At 40.5% G+C, this 16,751-nt stretch overlaps 2 protein-coding genes across 3 annotated transcripts in view; one reads left to right on the forward strand and one right to left on the reverse strand.

The window, feature by feature from the left end:
* LOC110366545 (adenosine receptor A1-like) overlaps positions 1-16,751 on the reverse strand; it is a 48,169-nt gene that overhangs the window by 11,910 nt on the left and 19,508 nt on the right. The gene's annotated exons all lie outside the window — the stretch shown is intronic.
* Positions 1,353-8,241, forward strand: rps19 (ribosomal protein S19). Its single transcript, XM_036135288.1, has 6 exons — positions 1,353-1,422; positions 2,523-2,593; positions 2,873-2,973; positions 3,172-3,355; positions 6,668-6,722; positions 8,186-8,241. The coding sequence occupies exons 2-6, from the start codon at positions 2,523-2,525 to the stop codon at positions 8,213-8,215; spliced, it is 441 nt and encodes a 146-aa protein (XP_035991181.1). The 5' UTR covers positions 1,353-1,422; the 3' UTR covers positions 8,216-8,241.

The following is a 16,751-nucleotide window of genomic DNA, read 5'->3' on the forward strand; positions in this document are numbered from 1 at the left end:
TAACAAATAAATAAAAAATACCCCTTTGACAATTTTTTTGATTTGTGTAAATGCCCCCAAGCTTGGTTGGGAACATATTATGTTGAACTGAAATGTCGGATCAGAGGTTATGTGCAGATGAAACACATTTTGATGACTTCTATGCAACACTTTAATAAAGTGTCAAACAAAGATATTACTTCACTTTATTTGTTTATGACAAATTCATTTTTGCTTTGTTTTAACATTTCCTCCTATTTGACCTATGCATGAAAAACATTATTGTATAATGTTCCTTTTTGTGCAATGTGACAATAGGCAGAAATAGAAAACATTATTACTACACATGTTGGAAAATGTGCTTACCAAATATTTCTGTGTTTAACAACATAAATTTTTTGCTGTTTGAATAAGTTTCAAATGCTTACAAATTTGAACTAATTTAGTTTGTTAAGTCAAATCCAAGAAAATCAACAACTGCAAATAAACAGAAATGGAAAAAAGTCAACTGTTCAATTTACACTACCTTGATCCACCATAATTATGTACATATTTTTTTTAGGTATAAACGCTGATAAGAGCGAAACAAATGGATATGCTCAATATAATATAATATATATTAATATATCTACATTGTGCCTGTGCAAATTCTCAGTTATCCAGGTCATTGCTACAGCAAACAGTCTTGAATCAGAAGTCTGGTTGCCTCCGATTTCAGTCTGTTTGCTGATGTCTACAAGGCCAAAATCGAACAAGACACTGTTAAAATGAAATACTTGGCAGCGTAATATATTTAAAATGTAAATTTGTATGCATTTCTACAATATATTTTACGTGTCTGATGGACTTAGAGTGCTCTACAAAAGTATTTGTATCCTCTAAGCTTTTTAGAATTTTGTTGCAGTACAACCACAAACAGCAAGGTATTGTACTGGGATTTTATGTTTTATCTAGTTAAAAAAAAGTTTAATAAGAATCTAACATTGTATTTTAATCATGATTTTCTTTTTATATATAAGCAACTACTTAAAAAATGCAGTGGTTTTAATTTCATTGGTTTTTATTTTACTGTGGTTTATTATATGATTGAATTGATTGTAGTTTATTTTAAGTGACATTTCATTATTATTATTATTATTATTAATATTATTATTGTTATTATTATTATTATTATTATTATTATTATTATTATTATTATTATTATTATTATTATTATTATTATTATTATTATTACTAGTATTATTATTATTAATGGAGGTAATAGCAGTATTGTAGCTGTAGTAGTATTTAGTAAACTCAGTGAGCGGCACTCGGAATAATGTGCAAATATTCTTAAAAAAAACAGGAAGCCCCCAGGTCTCGCGAGAAAAAACAAGATTTGCCCGTTTTAACACGGGTTGGAAACCCCGTTCCTCCCTCTTCCCTCCGCTGTCCACAAGCGAGGTAAAGCGCTATTTGTCCCTTAGTCACATTTATGATAATAAATAGCTTATTAACTTATTTTTGCTTTTCAGACGCGTTCTACCAGAGCATGACCTTTAGCGCATTGAAGTGTTTAAGCTCTGTGACACATATTTTTATACGGCTTTTAGTTTTTAAAGTATTTTCAGTGTTGGCTCAGAGTAGCAGGCAGTAATGGCAATGGCTGCTCCCATGCTGCCTCTTTTGGCCTGCTAGCGCGGTTGGTTGTGTCCTTTTGACAATTTTAAAACGGGCGTACGTAGTGAGAGGACATAGCTCGTTTACAAAAACAGATTAACTTGTCTGCTGTTGCTGCACTGCGTTTAAATGATTTAAACGTATGGCTTGAGATGTTAATGTTACGCCAACGTGCTACATCCAAGCTAACATGCCGGCTACATCTGTTAGCTCCTCAGGCGCACGGAGATCTAATTGTCTTTGACTTTTTAATATTTATAAGGAATGGCGCACTTTGGTTTCGGCTTTACATTTTAGTGTAGTCTCTCAAATGGGTGCCCTTGTTTGTATTTAGTTGTGGCTAAGCTAACCCAGAGATGGGCTGTACAAATTAGCCGGTGACTAAAAAGCTAAAGCACAGTCCACTGCTGATCAGATATAAATTAATGAAATATTTTAATTGCAATTACGCTATAATGTGTTGCTTTTTTGACTATGGTATTTTGTACAGTGGTATCCCTATACAGTTTGTCACAAATCCGTCTTTAAATGGTCGTACCATATATGTTCTCTGCAGAACATTTCTAATGAAAGTCCTGCGTGGTGTTTGGTCACATTTTTCTGTGCATGACGTGTAATATTTCAGTTAAACACATGTAAAATGTATTTAAAGCTTCTTTTGTTCTTTTAAATGGGATAATACTAGTAAGCTGCAAATTTTATTTTTCTGCCTTTTTTTCTTTTTAAACATTCACACCATACATTAGACCTCAAACTATCACTGCTTTGATGTGTAATTGTAAGATACAAGGTTTTTTTTTCATAATGTGCAGATCTTAAAGCGTATTTTCTACCGTTTTGTATAATATTGTAGTTTTAAAAATGGTCTGTTTCAACTCTCGTAGATGCCTGGTGTCACAGTGAAAGACGTCAACCAGCAGGAGTTCGTCCGTGCCCTTGCGGCCTTCCTGAAGAAGTCAGTGTTTACCTTTTTATTTTGATCTATTTTTTTTTATAGATTGTTTCAGGTAGTCATGTTGAGTCTGGTTTTCATTAGTTTAAACATGTGATTATTGCAATGTAAAAAAACCTGCTATGTTCTAGTCCTTTACCCCTACCCTCATTTAGAATAAAAAAAAATGTAATTCATATGCATGCTTTTTACCTGGGTTGTTTACAAAGGCTGCTTAGACTTTTGCCACATTAGAAATTAGATTTGTTAGATTTAATGCTGATGATTCTCTCCCCTCTGCAGGTCAGGAAAGCTGAAGGTGCCTGACTGGGTGGATCTGGTCAAGCTGGGTAAGCACAAGGAGCTTGCACCCAGTGATGAGAACTGGTTCTACATCCGAGCTGGTAAGCCTCAATATTCTTTTATCTAAACTGTTTTCTCAGCTTTCGGAAAAAAAAAAAAATATATATATATATATTTTTTTTTTTTTTTTGCAAAGTCTTGACAGATTAAATTGAACACATTCAGGGGAAGAAAGGGGAGCTTGTTGCAGCAGGGCCTAACCATACCTAACGGCATTATTTATTTATTTTTTTCTGCAGCATCTACAGTCCGCCACCTGTATCTTCGAGGTGGTGCTGGTGTCGGCTCCATGACTAAGATCTATGGTGGCCGCAAGAGGAATGGTGTGTGCCCTGCCCATTACAGTGTCGGATCAAAAAATGTGGCTCGCAAGGTGCTGCAGGCTCTTGAGCTTCTCAAGATGATTGAGAAGGATCCCGAAGGGTAAGTGGTTTTTATACAGCAGTTTCTTTTCAGAAAAAAAAAAGTAAAGATATGAAGATCTGTTTTCATTTTAATTCCCTCTATTTGACGTTTTGGAGAGAGTGGCGTAAGGATGTATGGCTTATCTTTAATAGGAAGGGATCTGCTGTGAACACGTTCAAGTAACAGTTTACTATCATCACGGCACAAAGAAGTTCTGATTGGTTGATCCGATGCCAGAACTTGTCTGCCTTTTTTATATTTTGATTACACAATTGGGCTCAGCAAAAAATATTTAATTTTTTATTTTCTGAAATGCTTTGTAGTAGCCTGATAGAGGTTCTGGGGATATAACACAGCATCCCATCGTATGCATGTTTATAATCTGCATATTTTAATTCATGCAAGTTGTCTAAAAGTTCCAGGGGATTTTTTTTTTTTTTTTTTTTTTTAAGATTTCTCAGACCTAAATGAATTTTGGTCAACACTTGGAAAGCAACTTTATTGGTTTGTTGCACCCTAAAGATAAATTAAAACTCTGTTATAAAATGTTGATCACATGTACTTGTGATAATTGCCCCTGAGCAACAAGTTGTTTGCATTATCTTCACATCAGAAAATTAGTTGTTTTGGAACTTCAGCTGGAGTAAAAAAACAGCAGTGTCATGGAAAAGCTTATGAAAAAAGCAGTGCTAAAATACCAAGAGGGATCTTACACTCCTGAGCTGTTACATCAGCTGGCTTTGCAAAAACTACCATGTGAATTTCAACGGCTGAAAGGGTTATACTTCATCAATGATAAACAGTGGTTGAGGAAAATGGTTTCATTGACCACCGTTGGTCTATAAATTAGGTAAAACTTGGTTAGCTATACTGATTTAGACGTTTCCATGTCTGACTGATGAAGACTCAGATTTCTGTGTTTTTTTACTGGTTGGCTTGTGCCAATCTCCAGCAATCATTGAGCCAGAGGCAATCTTTGCAGGACAATACAGACACGTTGATACTAAAGTGCAGTTTAGAGTAGCCAAATAACCGTAATTAAGTTTTTGGACTGGTAGGAAGTCAGAATAACAGGCAAGAACCCTGGTATGCTGAAGGACCCTGGGCTGGCTTCTGTCCCAGGGTCTTCTTGCTACAAGGCAACAACACTGCAGGCTTTATGAGCTTAACCCTTTAATGGCGGCCTCCTGTTTGTCTAAATGTCAGAGTACTGAAGAAATTATGTACTCAGCTCATCAGAAGTTATTTCTGCTCATCAGAAGGAATAGTCGTTGGTCCTAAATGTCACATTTTATGTAGTTGGAAGGTGAAATGAGCTTTACTAGTATATGTGTGTGAATGGTGCCACAAACACCAGTGACTGAAGACTTGCTGCATTTAGCTTGGTAATCCTAATGCCTTAATAAAGGTACATTTTTGGTATTTTCAGTTCAGTAGCTATACACTAAACGTAAAGCTAAGGGTTTACATTTTGATATTTAGAAACAGGCTTAAAGATTCTCTACTTCTACAATGTTTTGGAATCTTTTCAAATTCATTGACCAGAAACCTGAATCAAATGTATATCGTTGGGATTAAATGTTTCCTGATTTATCTCTGCTTTTTAAAATACCTGTAAAGAAAGATGTTGATCCCTTTTCCTCTAAACATGGCTCAGTGGGCTTCTCTATCTGCCTCCATTGTTATACAGTCCATTGATTGTTTTTAAAGCAGTTCAGTTTATTTTGAGAACTACACTAGTCCCAAAAACAGGATTATTTTGACCTTTTGACTTAAAGATGTTCTATGAAACTGGGTTTTTAAAAAGCTTCTGTATTTTGACCAGATAGTTGAAAACTTGGTTCCACAATAAAATGGAATGAAACAAATGATGAAAGGGATTATTTTTCTTTGAAGATGACTTAGATTTACTGAATATCTCTTTTTCATAGTTTCTAACAAATATTTGTTTTGATTCAATAAAATTAACTAAGCCAGTGATTTTTAAATGGAGTCGTTTCATACTTTTTAAAAATAAAAGCTTATTTTCCCATTGGCTGGATCATTGCAAATATCTTCACTAGTCAGGCTCAGCCTTTTGGTTCCAGTGGCCGTCGCTCAAAGCTTCAGCACACAGAAAGATTTTGGACATCTTTGTGGGAACGGTTCCGTCTACAAACGCTGAATCTAAATCTTGTAGAGAGCGTTCACAGAGAGGTTGATGCTGTCTTAGTTTTAATGTGGGGATGATATTAACGTCCATCGACTAGGAAGGGATGGCGCTCAGGTGATGGCAGATGAGTTAATGCTTTTGGACAGGCGGTGTATGATTAAATGTTTGTATCTTTAACAGTCCTTGAGGATAAGCACTTGGGGTTTTTCAGCCCCGTCTTCCCGCAGATGAACCGTCTGGCTGTAAGCGGCATATATGAACTAACATTCTGTCACATTTACAGCTGTCAGGGGGAGGAATAGGTAACTTGTTTTTACAAGGATTCATAAAGAATGCTCTTTTTAGCTTCCATTTCTAACTCGTGCCATATTATTCGGAAAATGATTTTAGCTTGGAAGCGGGATGCGTTTAGAAGCAGCAAAATGAGGAAAAAGCAGCCTGTTAACACAGCAGCCTTTGCTTAATCACTGTCTGGCCCTTGATGTTTTCTAATGAAAGCAAAACGGCTTGAAACGAAACAGTAAAAACCCACGTTTTATTAATGACTCTCGAGGCGTCTGGAAACAAAGTCTAGATTAGACGTCTTGGGGAAAACCCAGCGAGTGTCTGCAAACATCGCTGTCCTAACAACTTCTTCCATTACTGTGTAGCGCTGAAGGCTTTAAGCTAATGCAACCCTCTGGAAGCACCGTGTGGCCACTTTAAGACACAAACACCAAGCAAATGTTAAGGAGCGGGGGGGGGGGGGGCTAGTGGTTAGAGAGCAGCGCTTTGCATTCTGTGGAGGCTGCAGGTTCCCGGTTCCACGCCCTCACACTGCCACTGTGGGTCCCTGAGCAAGACCCTTAGGCCCAGGTTGGAATGTACAATTCCAGTGGCAAATATTTATATTTTATCTTTAAAAGACACTGGTTTTTCTTCTTTTCATTCAATGCTGGGGTTTTTGTGAGCTGCAGGCCAGCTGTTGTGGTGTAATTATTCTGTAAAAAGATTTACGTTTGTTTTAAACTGCTCCTGAAGCATAGTTGAACGTGTCTTTTAGTCAAGAGTCTGTTTTTTTTTTCTTCGCGGTTTTGCATCTAGTATTGATGGAGAATTGATCAGCGGTTTTGCACTTGCCGCTGGGTCTGTAGCGCATAAAGAAGTGTCGACCCTCATCGTTGCTTCCTTCTTTTCAGCGGCAGAAAGCTGACCCCCCAGGGAACAAGAGACCTGGACAGGATTGCTGGCCAGGTGAGACGACGTTTTCCTGCTAATCTCATTCATACAAAACCAAGGAAAATGTTTCTTCTTGGATGCTATGAATGTAGTCATTAGATGGCTAATTTAGCCTCTTATTACAGAAAATTGTTATTTTTTTTGAGTAGAATTAGAAAAAGGAGGTTTCGTACAGAAAACACGGACAGCAGGAAGTGTTTCCGCTAATAATAGGGTCTCTAAAGTATAACATTCACACTACAGTTGCAACTAATAATCGTCTCAACTGTTTAGAAATCTAATCAGTATTTTACCCAATTAGCTGTAATTTTAATCTACTTCTGTTTCTGCACTTGGAAAATCTGTTCCCAGGTCCTTGATTAACTGGACTTTCTCGCGTCTAATAATAAAAATGAGGACTAATAAAATGGTGCAAAGCAAAGACGGCTCCATTAGCAATTCTTGGTTCTGATTAGAATTTGTTTTGCTCATAATTTCTCTGTGAATGAGACGGAGCGTATTAAAGAACGACCAGCAGTGCTGTTTCCTAACTCGCTGCTGAAATCTAAAACTTCACTATGAAAAACTTCTGAGCTCTTTAACGTTTTTTCCAACCCGACTTTATTTTATTTCCAGTGGCTTGAGTTTTGTGACAATCTGAGAGTGATGCGTTAAGCTTCCGACATCATCATAGGGTTGTTGTTCTTGCTTTGATGCGGCGCCTCGTCAGACGCCAACCCCCCCGTGTCGCTTTGACATGCAAAGCTTCTCCGGAGGCGCTTGTCCTGGAGCAGATTTTCTTCTCCTGGCTAGAAATCCTCCGCAGCGCGAAATTAAAATCGTTGCCCTTCGTTTAAAGACAAAAAAAAAAACCCTCACAGTTGGGCCTTGTCAAAAATCAACAGAGGCAGCGATGTTGTGACGAGCCGAGGGTAAAAAGGGGTAAACATGAGGAGGGAATTTCATGCATGGCGAGTTTTCCGTATGGCACCAGTTTTCTCCTCGTTTACCCATACTAATGAGCAGACCGGGCCCGCCTTCCTCCTCGCTGCACTAAACTTGCCAAGATGTTGGTGCGACTAAACTTGAATGACTCCCGTTGCCTCGTTTCCATTGGCTCCTTCCTCCGGAGCGCCTCTTCTGCTGTGAATTATAGTATTAATGGTTATTTTGGCCACAACTGTTACCGAAGCGTCGTTTCCAAGCTCCGCTCCTCAGATAGTAAGTCGCTCCCATGTGTTGCAGGCGCTGTTTGACACACTATTGCAGAAGCTGCAATGGGGGAAAACCGGGAAGTAAAAGATGAACAAATGGGAGATTAAGCAGATGGGAAGTTTGATTAGATTGTAGTTGGAGATTAAATAGTTAGCCGTTTGTACCGACCATATGGCCCTCGTCCCCAAACTCCGAAATCCTACCAGAAATGTGTGAAAGCACGCAACTTTGTTTATCTGGGAGCCTGACTTATGTGTAATATACTGTTTTTGTTTTCTTCACAGGTTGCCGCTGCAAACAAGAAGTCTGTTTAATAAACGTTTTTTTGGAAAAGTCTAAATTGGTGTGCTATTTGTTTTTCTTTCTTTTAGAATAAATGAGATGAGCTTTTTTTTGTTTTTATGACTGCTTATTTTTAGGTAACGTGAATTTTTAGGGAGTAATCTGAGTGGCATGGTGAGCAGCTTCCTTGATCAGAAATGAACCTCCATGATAAAACCTAATCGTGGGTGCTGATTTCATTAAATATTTAAGACACCGCTGAGCCGGTGATGGGAAATGGCTCAGGAAAATGGCCAGACGTGATTGTCAAAGCACCCTTTCTCTCTCTGGCGCTCTATTGTTACCACCGTGTTCATGTGTTGCTTCTTTCAGCTTTTATAAAGATTTGGTTGTCATCCCGTGATGGACAAATGCTTTTTAAAAAAAAAAATGGCAGATGATTAGATTTTTCAGGAGCAACACTGCAGATCTCCAAAGGCAGCTATACAGGGGACCACAGTGCCACCTAGAGGCTAGAACTAGACTTTTAATGGAGGGGGGAAAAAAACCTACCTGCAGGATTGGACTTAACATTTAGAAAATTTACCAGTAAATGTGACGTTATTTATAGTCAACCTTTTTTTTTCTAAATCTTTTATTTAATATGTACATATAGATGAAATAAATATTCCAGTTGGGGAAAAGGAGATTTTAATGATATTGTTTTTCTTTGGTTGAGCCATTGGCACTGGGTTTATTTCTAAAGGCTGTCTGAACTGCTACTTAAAGCTTATTGAGACGGAGAGCTAGCTGCTTAATTTAGCTGAGTGTCTAAAATCCTGTAGAGGGTGCCAAAGCCTGCAGAATATGAATCATCTTGGCCTGAGATGCCTCCATTTTCCTTTTTAAATGTATGAGCTGTTCCTCTGGAACCACGGGTTTATTGCAGGGGTTATTTATAATGCATATTTTAAAATGTGGAAATCAAAATTTGATGAAGTGAAAGATTTCAAGGATAATGTAAAACCACTGCAACAGCCACGTGGGTTGGTAGAGTATTCTGTTTCTCACCTGCAGAATCTCAGCAAATAATAAAAACATACATTTTTATACTTAAAGTACTTCTCTTCATTTTGGTGACTGTGGCTTTCAGCACATTTGAACCTAAAACAGCCAAATTTGAATGAGGAAGGTTTTACTTTACTGAAGTGTCCCGTTAACTGAATATTCCCTTGGTTTAGACCCCTTGTTGGTGAATTACTTGGATGCGGAATGATACGGAGTAAAAAGCATCTTTTGACCCGTCTACGTGTTTCTGCTTCCTCCTGACAATCCTCCATAGATGCTTTGGTCAGTAATGACACATATTGGTACTTTAGGCAGTGTGGGCTGGGGTGGGAACAAAAATCATCTCCAAACAGGTCAGCATCGGAAAGCGTGGACATTTCCTGTTGTACTGGTGCATTGAGTTAAGCATCAGAAAACTGGTGAACGACACCAGCAGATGAAGTGGCTTCCCAACGGTTCCGCTCCACTTTTTGAGATGCAGGGACCTTGTTACTAAAACACCTCAGTAACAGCAAACAAGCTTAAATCGGAGGCAAGTGCAAGCCACCACAATTGACAAAGATTCCTGAATAGGCGTTGAAACATTTTCAGAAAAAACTGAGCGAAAGTCAGGTAGCCTCTGACTTAAGCCTATTTGTTGTTGTGATGACCTGAATAACCGAATTTCCTCAAACACTTTTTTTTTTTGCCTTAAAATGGGTAAGATGCTTTTGATTACTCCAGTTTACGAGTGTCCATTCAAAGAATTAACAGTTGGAGGCTCTACCCTGGATACAGGACACTCAAAGCACCACACAAATGTTTTCCTTCCACTCAACTTTCAGTTAATGAGTGAATAAAGCACTATGAACAGATGATGCACTTTTTGTGGATTACCGTCTTTGTGAAGTGTTTCAGTGACCGCTGGATAAATGTCAAGTCAGAGAGTTTAACCATAATTAAGTAATTTCTGGAATACCTGGGAAATGCAATCTTGGGTTTTGAATATAACTTTAAGCGATTGCCAAAAAATTACAGAAACTAACAGCTGAAATGTATTAGTGACTAATGACTGTAGCCCTGCCTTCAAGTCAAATTCTCAAGATATGTGCATTCACAAACATGAGAATCCATTTTTAAGACTTTACCATCCCCATAGAGGGAATTTAATTAGTTTCAGTGTCCCGGTGGGTTAAAGGCTGCACTAACGTTTTATTGAGGATAAATAAATAATAGGTAAAATGTAACCTTGCCTGCAAGATGAATTCTCGTGGTATTTGTGTGTTCACAAACACAACAATCCATCTAGTTAGGATGACCAAACGTCCGTATTTCCCGGGACATGTCCGTATTTCACGTCCTGTCCCGGGCGTCCCGGGTTTTTTTTAGAAAGTGAGGAAATGTCCTGCTTTTTAAATTACCTTCATTGGACCATTAAATTGACAGGCACTAGGGCACTGCGCACGGCGCTGCGTGTGACGTAATCCCTGAGCCGTGTCAGTGCGGGCAGCCCTGTTCTTAATCAGAAGATAGATAGCGTGGCTGTCAGTACGCCAACAACATGCCGAAGCGCAAATGTATGTTTACCGACGATTTACAAAAGAGTTTCCCCGCTTTCAGACCGGGTCGAGACAAATGGGAGGCCTTTATTGTGCTATTCATTCATTACAGGAAATGTTAAGCATTTTTTAATAAATACATTTTGAATAAAATTATCATTTGTTATTGGAGTTATTGCTGTTGACTTTTACTGAAAAGCATTTTTAATATATCATGTTATTGTAGGATTACGTAGGCCTATGTTAAGTGAGTGCATGCCACAAACATCTCTATGCATGGGTACAAATATATTCCCCCCCCTCTCTGATTTAAACCGAATCAAATTCGGTTCGGGCCAATCATGTTGCAGTATTATGGTTTAAGGCGGGACATAAAGCTGTGACGAAATCAAGATGCCCGAGCCCACAGCTGAACCAAAATAAACATGTTGGCACAAGAGGACGCACGCATAGCTGCTGCTATCACATCTGTTTTGTCGGAATCCACGATTTCTTGTCTGAAAGAAGAAGAACAAGAAGTGCCTTGACCAGCATAAAGTTTGTGGGATATTTTTTTTTTCCATGACACTTGGTGCTAACATTTTCATTTGATACCGTGATTGGCTAAAACCAACCTTTGATAGGTGGGCACTAGGTGTCGCTTCGCCCAATCAGCTCGGAGAATTTTGCTGAATGTCGCTCCTTTCCCTGTTATGATTTAATTTAATGAGGTGTAGAATCACCAAGGCAAAGTTGGTTAAAAACGTTTACACAATTCTTAATAAATAATTCTTAATTCTTGAACTAGGTCTAGGACATAAAAATGTCTGGAGATGATACAAAATGGCTTGTTTTAATTTCAGCGAGCGTTGGAGGAGCACAGCTCAGCGCTGCGAACAGCTCAACCTCTCTATTCACCCTTTCTGCGAGCGAGCGGAGTCGGACTCCTGTGTTGGATAGAGGTTTTATTTGTTGACAGTAAGCCTCACTGTTTCCCAGTCTGTCAACTTCTCTATCAATGTGTGTACAGTACACGGTGCATCGTGTGCCGTCCCGCTGGACTGAGTGTACAGCTGTCTCTCTGTTTTTTTTTTTCCATATCAGTCATAACAGTGTCCAATTATTCTGCACTTCTCTCTGAGAATACACTGTAGTCTTTTCATGCTGCTATCCCAGCTCCCTCATCCTTCAATCTTCCATGTCTCAGTCCTCCATCCACCCACTCCCTGCTGTTTTTATTTGGAGAACAGCTGTTTCTAAACACCTGAACCCATCATTGCTTCCTACCCTGTCCAGTCCCCCCCCCCCCCCCCCCCCATCCCCTCTTATGATTGTGCTTTTTCCTTCAACCCTGTAATTTAGAGGAGAGAGAAGAAGCAACATGTCCATGAGTGGAAGATAGAAATGTGTGGAATTTCAACACATTGATTCCTCTCTCTACATGTACGTGGCTGTAGATTTTATCTATAAATAGGGAGAGTATATGCCATCTTTCTAGGCAATTTCCTCTGCAGTCGGTCAACTTGTTTGTGCACCATTTGTCATTATCAGCAGGCTTCACTGCTGCTCAGCAATTACCACATTTAACCAATGCACACTCAAGTGGTTTGTCGGGGGCCCTGTGCTGGTGTGGGGGTTGCTGCACCTTCTCTCTCTCCCTCCCTCACAGCCAGGTCTTTAGCAGCTCGCCGCCTGATCACGCCGGGAATGGATGCAGACCTGCCTCTCACCTCCTCGGGGCTGGAAGCAGTAGATAACTAAGAAATGCCTCGCTGTAGCACAAGCCTCTCTCTAAATAGAACCGCTATCAGGACAGCCTACACACATTGTCAGCCCTCAGCTTCATGGCCTGTGGCATGTTTTCTCAGAAGACATGACATTCCCCAGAAAGTTTTCCCAGCATTCCCGGAGCCCTGTCACACCGAGTCAACGGAGCAGCGGGGGGATGCAGATGCTGGCTGCCCAGTAGAGATAACAACCGTGCTTCCTGTTTGGGGATGCATTATTTTCCCATAACCTTCAATCATTTTTTTCTTTTTCTATCACAAAAATAATCTCTGGTGTCAATTTACTGTTTGTAATTTTCATATCAAATCTGGTTCAAACAGAAAGCTCAAACTTGCATCTCGAGCCACTGGTTTTGATGCCATTTTAAAATCTCGAGGCCACATGCTGTGTTTTTCACACAGTCGGCAGTAGGTTTGCCCTCGTTCACTGGAGTGTTTACAGAAATTGGAGGCTAAAAGGTAAAGGGCGTTTCAGTGAATAGTTTAGCTCCTTTAACCAAACTTTGCCCGTGACAGACGTAGGCACTGTATGGTCTGGTATGAGATTCTCACAGACTACCTTGAGAGTAAAAGTACCACTGTGTTCCCAAAGATTGAAAATAAAAACATGTAACATGATTTAATTGCTTTTAGTCAAGGTTATTTAAAGGGGACATGCAAAATCCACATTTTTAGCTCTTAAATATATGTTGTGTAGGGACTTGAAGTCTCTAGGAATGCGAAAAGGTTTAATTTAGTCTCTCTGGATGCAGCATAGATATATTCTGTTTTGATCATAGTACAGTTTTTTCCATTTTGTGTTTTTTTTTTTTTTTTAGCAATAACGTTACAGTATTGGCTGCTAAACTGCTTCGTAAACTTTCACGTGGTCAACAGTAAGAACACTATCGTGGGAAGGAAAGGAGCTTCGGACCACTGTGGCGATTTTAGACATCATTATGTGACAGAAACGTACCTGAATGACTCGAGTCGAGGCCTAGAGCCTTCTCAAAATGAACTGCAAAGTACATGGTTGAGTAGTCGTCTTGCAATCGGAAGGTTGTGGGTTCGATTCCAGCTTCCCCTCGCCAATGTGCCCCTGGGCAAGGCACTTAACCCCAAGTTGCCTACCGAGCTGCGTATTGGCATATGAATGCGTTGGTGTGTGCGATTGGGTGAATGTGGCTCTAGTGTACAGCGCTTTGAGTGATCAGTATGACTGGAAAAGCTTCAGTCCATTTACCATTTTCTCCGGACATTTTCATTGATTTCCATGAGGTGGGCTTTGCTTATACATAAGATAAGATAAGATAAGATAAGATAGTCTTTATTGATCTCACAATGGAGAAATTCACTCGTCACATCGGCTCATACAAGAAGGTGCAGAGTAGGGAAGGTGCATTCAGTTATATACAGTGAATCTTCATATATACAATGGATCAGAAAGAATACCAAAAAAATACAAAAAAGGAAATAGGAATGGGCATATGATGTCTCATTTACATTCTTAGTGGTCTATATTTATATATATATATATATATATATATATATATATATATATATATATATATATATATATATATATATATATAATATACACATATCTATATACTTAAATATATACATGTATCTATGCGCCTACTTACATACGCACCTACGCGTATGTATGTGCATATACATTGTATACATTTGTACATACATACATACATACATACATGTGGGCTGACTTATGTTCAGGTGGTGATAGCAGCAGAAGTCACTACATCAGGATTATTGCACGGGTTGTAGGACAGTGTATTAAATAGATTATTGCACCTTGGTTATTGCACATTAATTATTACAGTTATGGTCACAGTTGCAGTTACAGTGCAGCATTGTAAAATCTAATAGCAGCAGGAATAAATGACCTGCGGTAGCGCTCCTTTTTACAGACAGGATGTCTAAGTCTTGCACTGAAGGAGCTGCTCAGCTCCTCTACAGTCTGGTGCTGGGGGTGGAAGGTGTTGTCCATGATGGATGTGAACTTGGACAACACCCTCCTCTCAGCCACTTCCTCCACAGAGTCCAGAGAGCAGCCCAGGACAGAAGTGGCCTTCCTCACCAGCTTGTTCAGTCTCTTTCTGTCCCGCTCTGTGCTGCCTGGAGCCCAGCAGACGACAGCGTAGAGGAGGGCTGAGGCCACCACAGAGTCATAAAAAGTTTTTAGCAGAGGCCGGCTCACTCCAAAGGACCTCAGCCTCCTCAGAAGGTGGAGCCGGCTCTGGCCCTTCTTATACAGGGTGTCGGTGTTATGTGTCCAGTCCAGCTTATTGTTGACGTGAACACCCAGGTATTTGAAACTCTCCACAGTTTCTATGTCCTGCCCCTGGATGTTCACAGGTGAGTGGGGTGGGGGTCTTCTCCTGAAGTCGATCACCATCTCCTTGGTCTTACTGGTGTTTAAGCACAGATAGTTCTTCTCACACCAGTCCACAAAGTCCATGATGACCGACCGGTACTCCACCTCGTTCCCCTCAGACACACAGCCCACGATGGCCGAGTCGTCAGAGAACTTCTGAAGGTGGCAGCTGTCCGTGTTGTAGGTGAAGTCCGAGGTGTAGAGGGTGAAGAGAAACGGAGACAGACTGGTGCCCTGGGGGGCCCCGGTGCTGCAGAGTGCCACCTCTGACTGACAGCCGTTCAGCCGCACATACTGAGGGCGGTTAGTGAGGTAGTCCATGGTCCAGTCAGCTAGGTGTTTGTCCACCCCAGCGTCCTCCAGCTTCCCCCTCAGTAGCACCGGTCTGATGGTATTGAAAGCGCTGGAGAAGTCAAAGAACATGACTCTCACAGCGCTCCCGGTGGTCTCCAGGTGGGTGAGCGCCCGCTGCAGCAGGTAGATGATGGCATCCTCTACTCCGATGTTGGGCTGGTAGGCGAACTGCAGCGGGTCCAGGGTGGGGCTCACCACAGTGCGCAGGTGAGCTAGGATGAGGCGCTCCATGGTCTTCATCAGGTGGGAGGTCAGGGAGACTGGTCTGAAGTCTGCCGGTCACATCATGTCACACAAAGGATTGTGGGATAGCCCTAAAAGTGCATTTTTTATTTATTTATGCAGGCCTTTAAAGTTGCTGTAGATCAGTTTAATTAATTTAACGGTTGGTCTTCGCGCCGAGCTGCTGCTTTATAATAATCATGTTTATTGATCTCTGCATTTAACCCAACCCCTTGGGGAGCAGTGGTCTGCCACTGTGCAGCACCCAGGGAGCAATCTGGAGTTAAGGGTCTTGCTCAGGAATCTAGAGTAGCGTCAGTGGGAGTTGAACCCAGAACCTCCAGGACACAAGCATTGCAGAGGGCCAGGCTTGGTCCATTGTGATGGTTCTTGCGATACTGCCGCTAGTTGTCACCATGTTTGTTTATATTTGTTAATCACGCCTGGTGCTGGGGCTATATTTATTCTCAAAAATTACAATCAAAACGTTATCAAGGTGGAGGCTTGGTGTATATAACCTTATTTCATCATGATCAATCGTTTTTTTTTTGTCTTTTTTATAAGCATGTTATGTGGCTATATACCTTTTAAGGTTCCTTAGGGCCGAAAAAAGGGACGTTGTGAGATTCCTAGGCAAAACTAGCCACGACAGGAAGCATACAGACTCCTTTTCCTACCTCCATGCTTACTGGCTGCTTGTCATGGCAATGTCTAACGTATTTTAGCTAAAGACTCCTTACTCGATAAGGGTATTCGGATGGACCCAAGGTGTTGGCCTTCCGGCTAACCAATTTAGAAAATCTGCCCTTTTAATTTTTTCGTCACGATTTTGTAGTCCAGGGGTGCCAAGAGGATAGGTGAAAATGTTCGGTTGTTGGGTGTATTAATCCACACAATTCATTATACCATCCCCCAGCATCAGAACCTCTTAACCTCAATTTCCGGAAAAGAAGTTTCTGCACTGCTAGATAATCGTATATATCTGGCTGAATGGGGTTGGAGTGGAGCGCTGTGTGACCTGGAGGGAGGGCGTGGTGTGAAGTGCCTAATTTGCATTTAAAGAGACAGCACCATAACTAGTTGCTCTCAGATGTACCTCAGAACAGAGGCAAAAGTGGAGCTGTGGGGCAACAGTAACCAGGAGTTCAGGCCAAAGCATTGCTGTTCCACTTTAAATCACAACTGAATTATTTAACTGTGAAAAGGAAGCTTAAAAGTAGAACCTTCCACAGGCGCTACTGATCATCTTCTACACTGTGCTCAT

Source organism: Fundulus heteroclitus, chromosome 3 (genome assembly GCF_011125445.2).
Source record: "Fundulus heteroclitus isolate FHET01 chromosome 3, MU-UCD_Fhet_4.1, whole genome shotgun sequence".
In the NCBI taxonomy this organism is placed as follows: Eukaryota; Metazoa; Chordata; class Actinopteri; order Cyprinodontiformes; family Fundulidae; genus Fundulus; species Fundulus heteroclitus.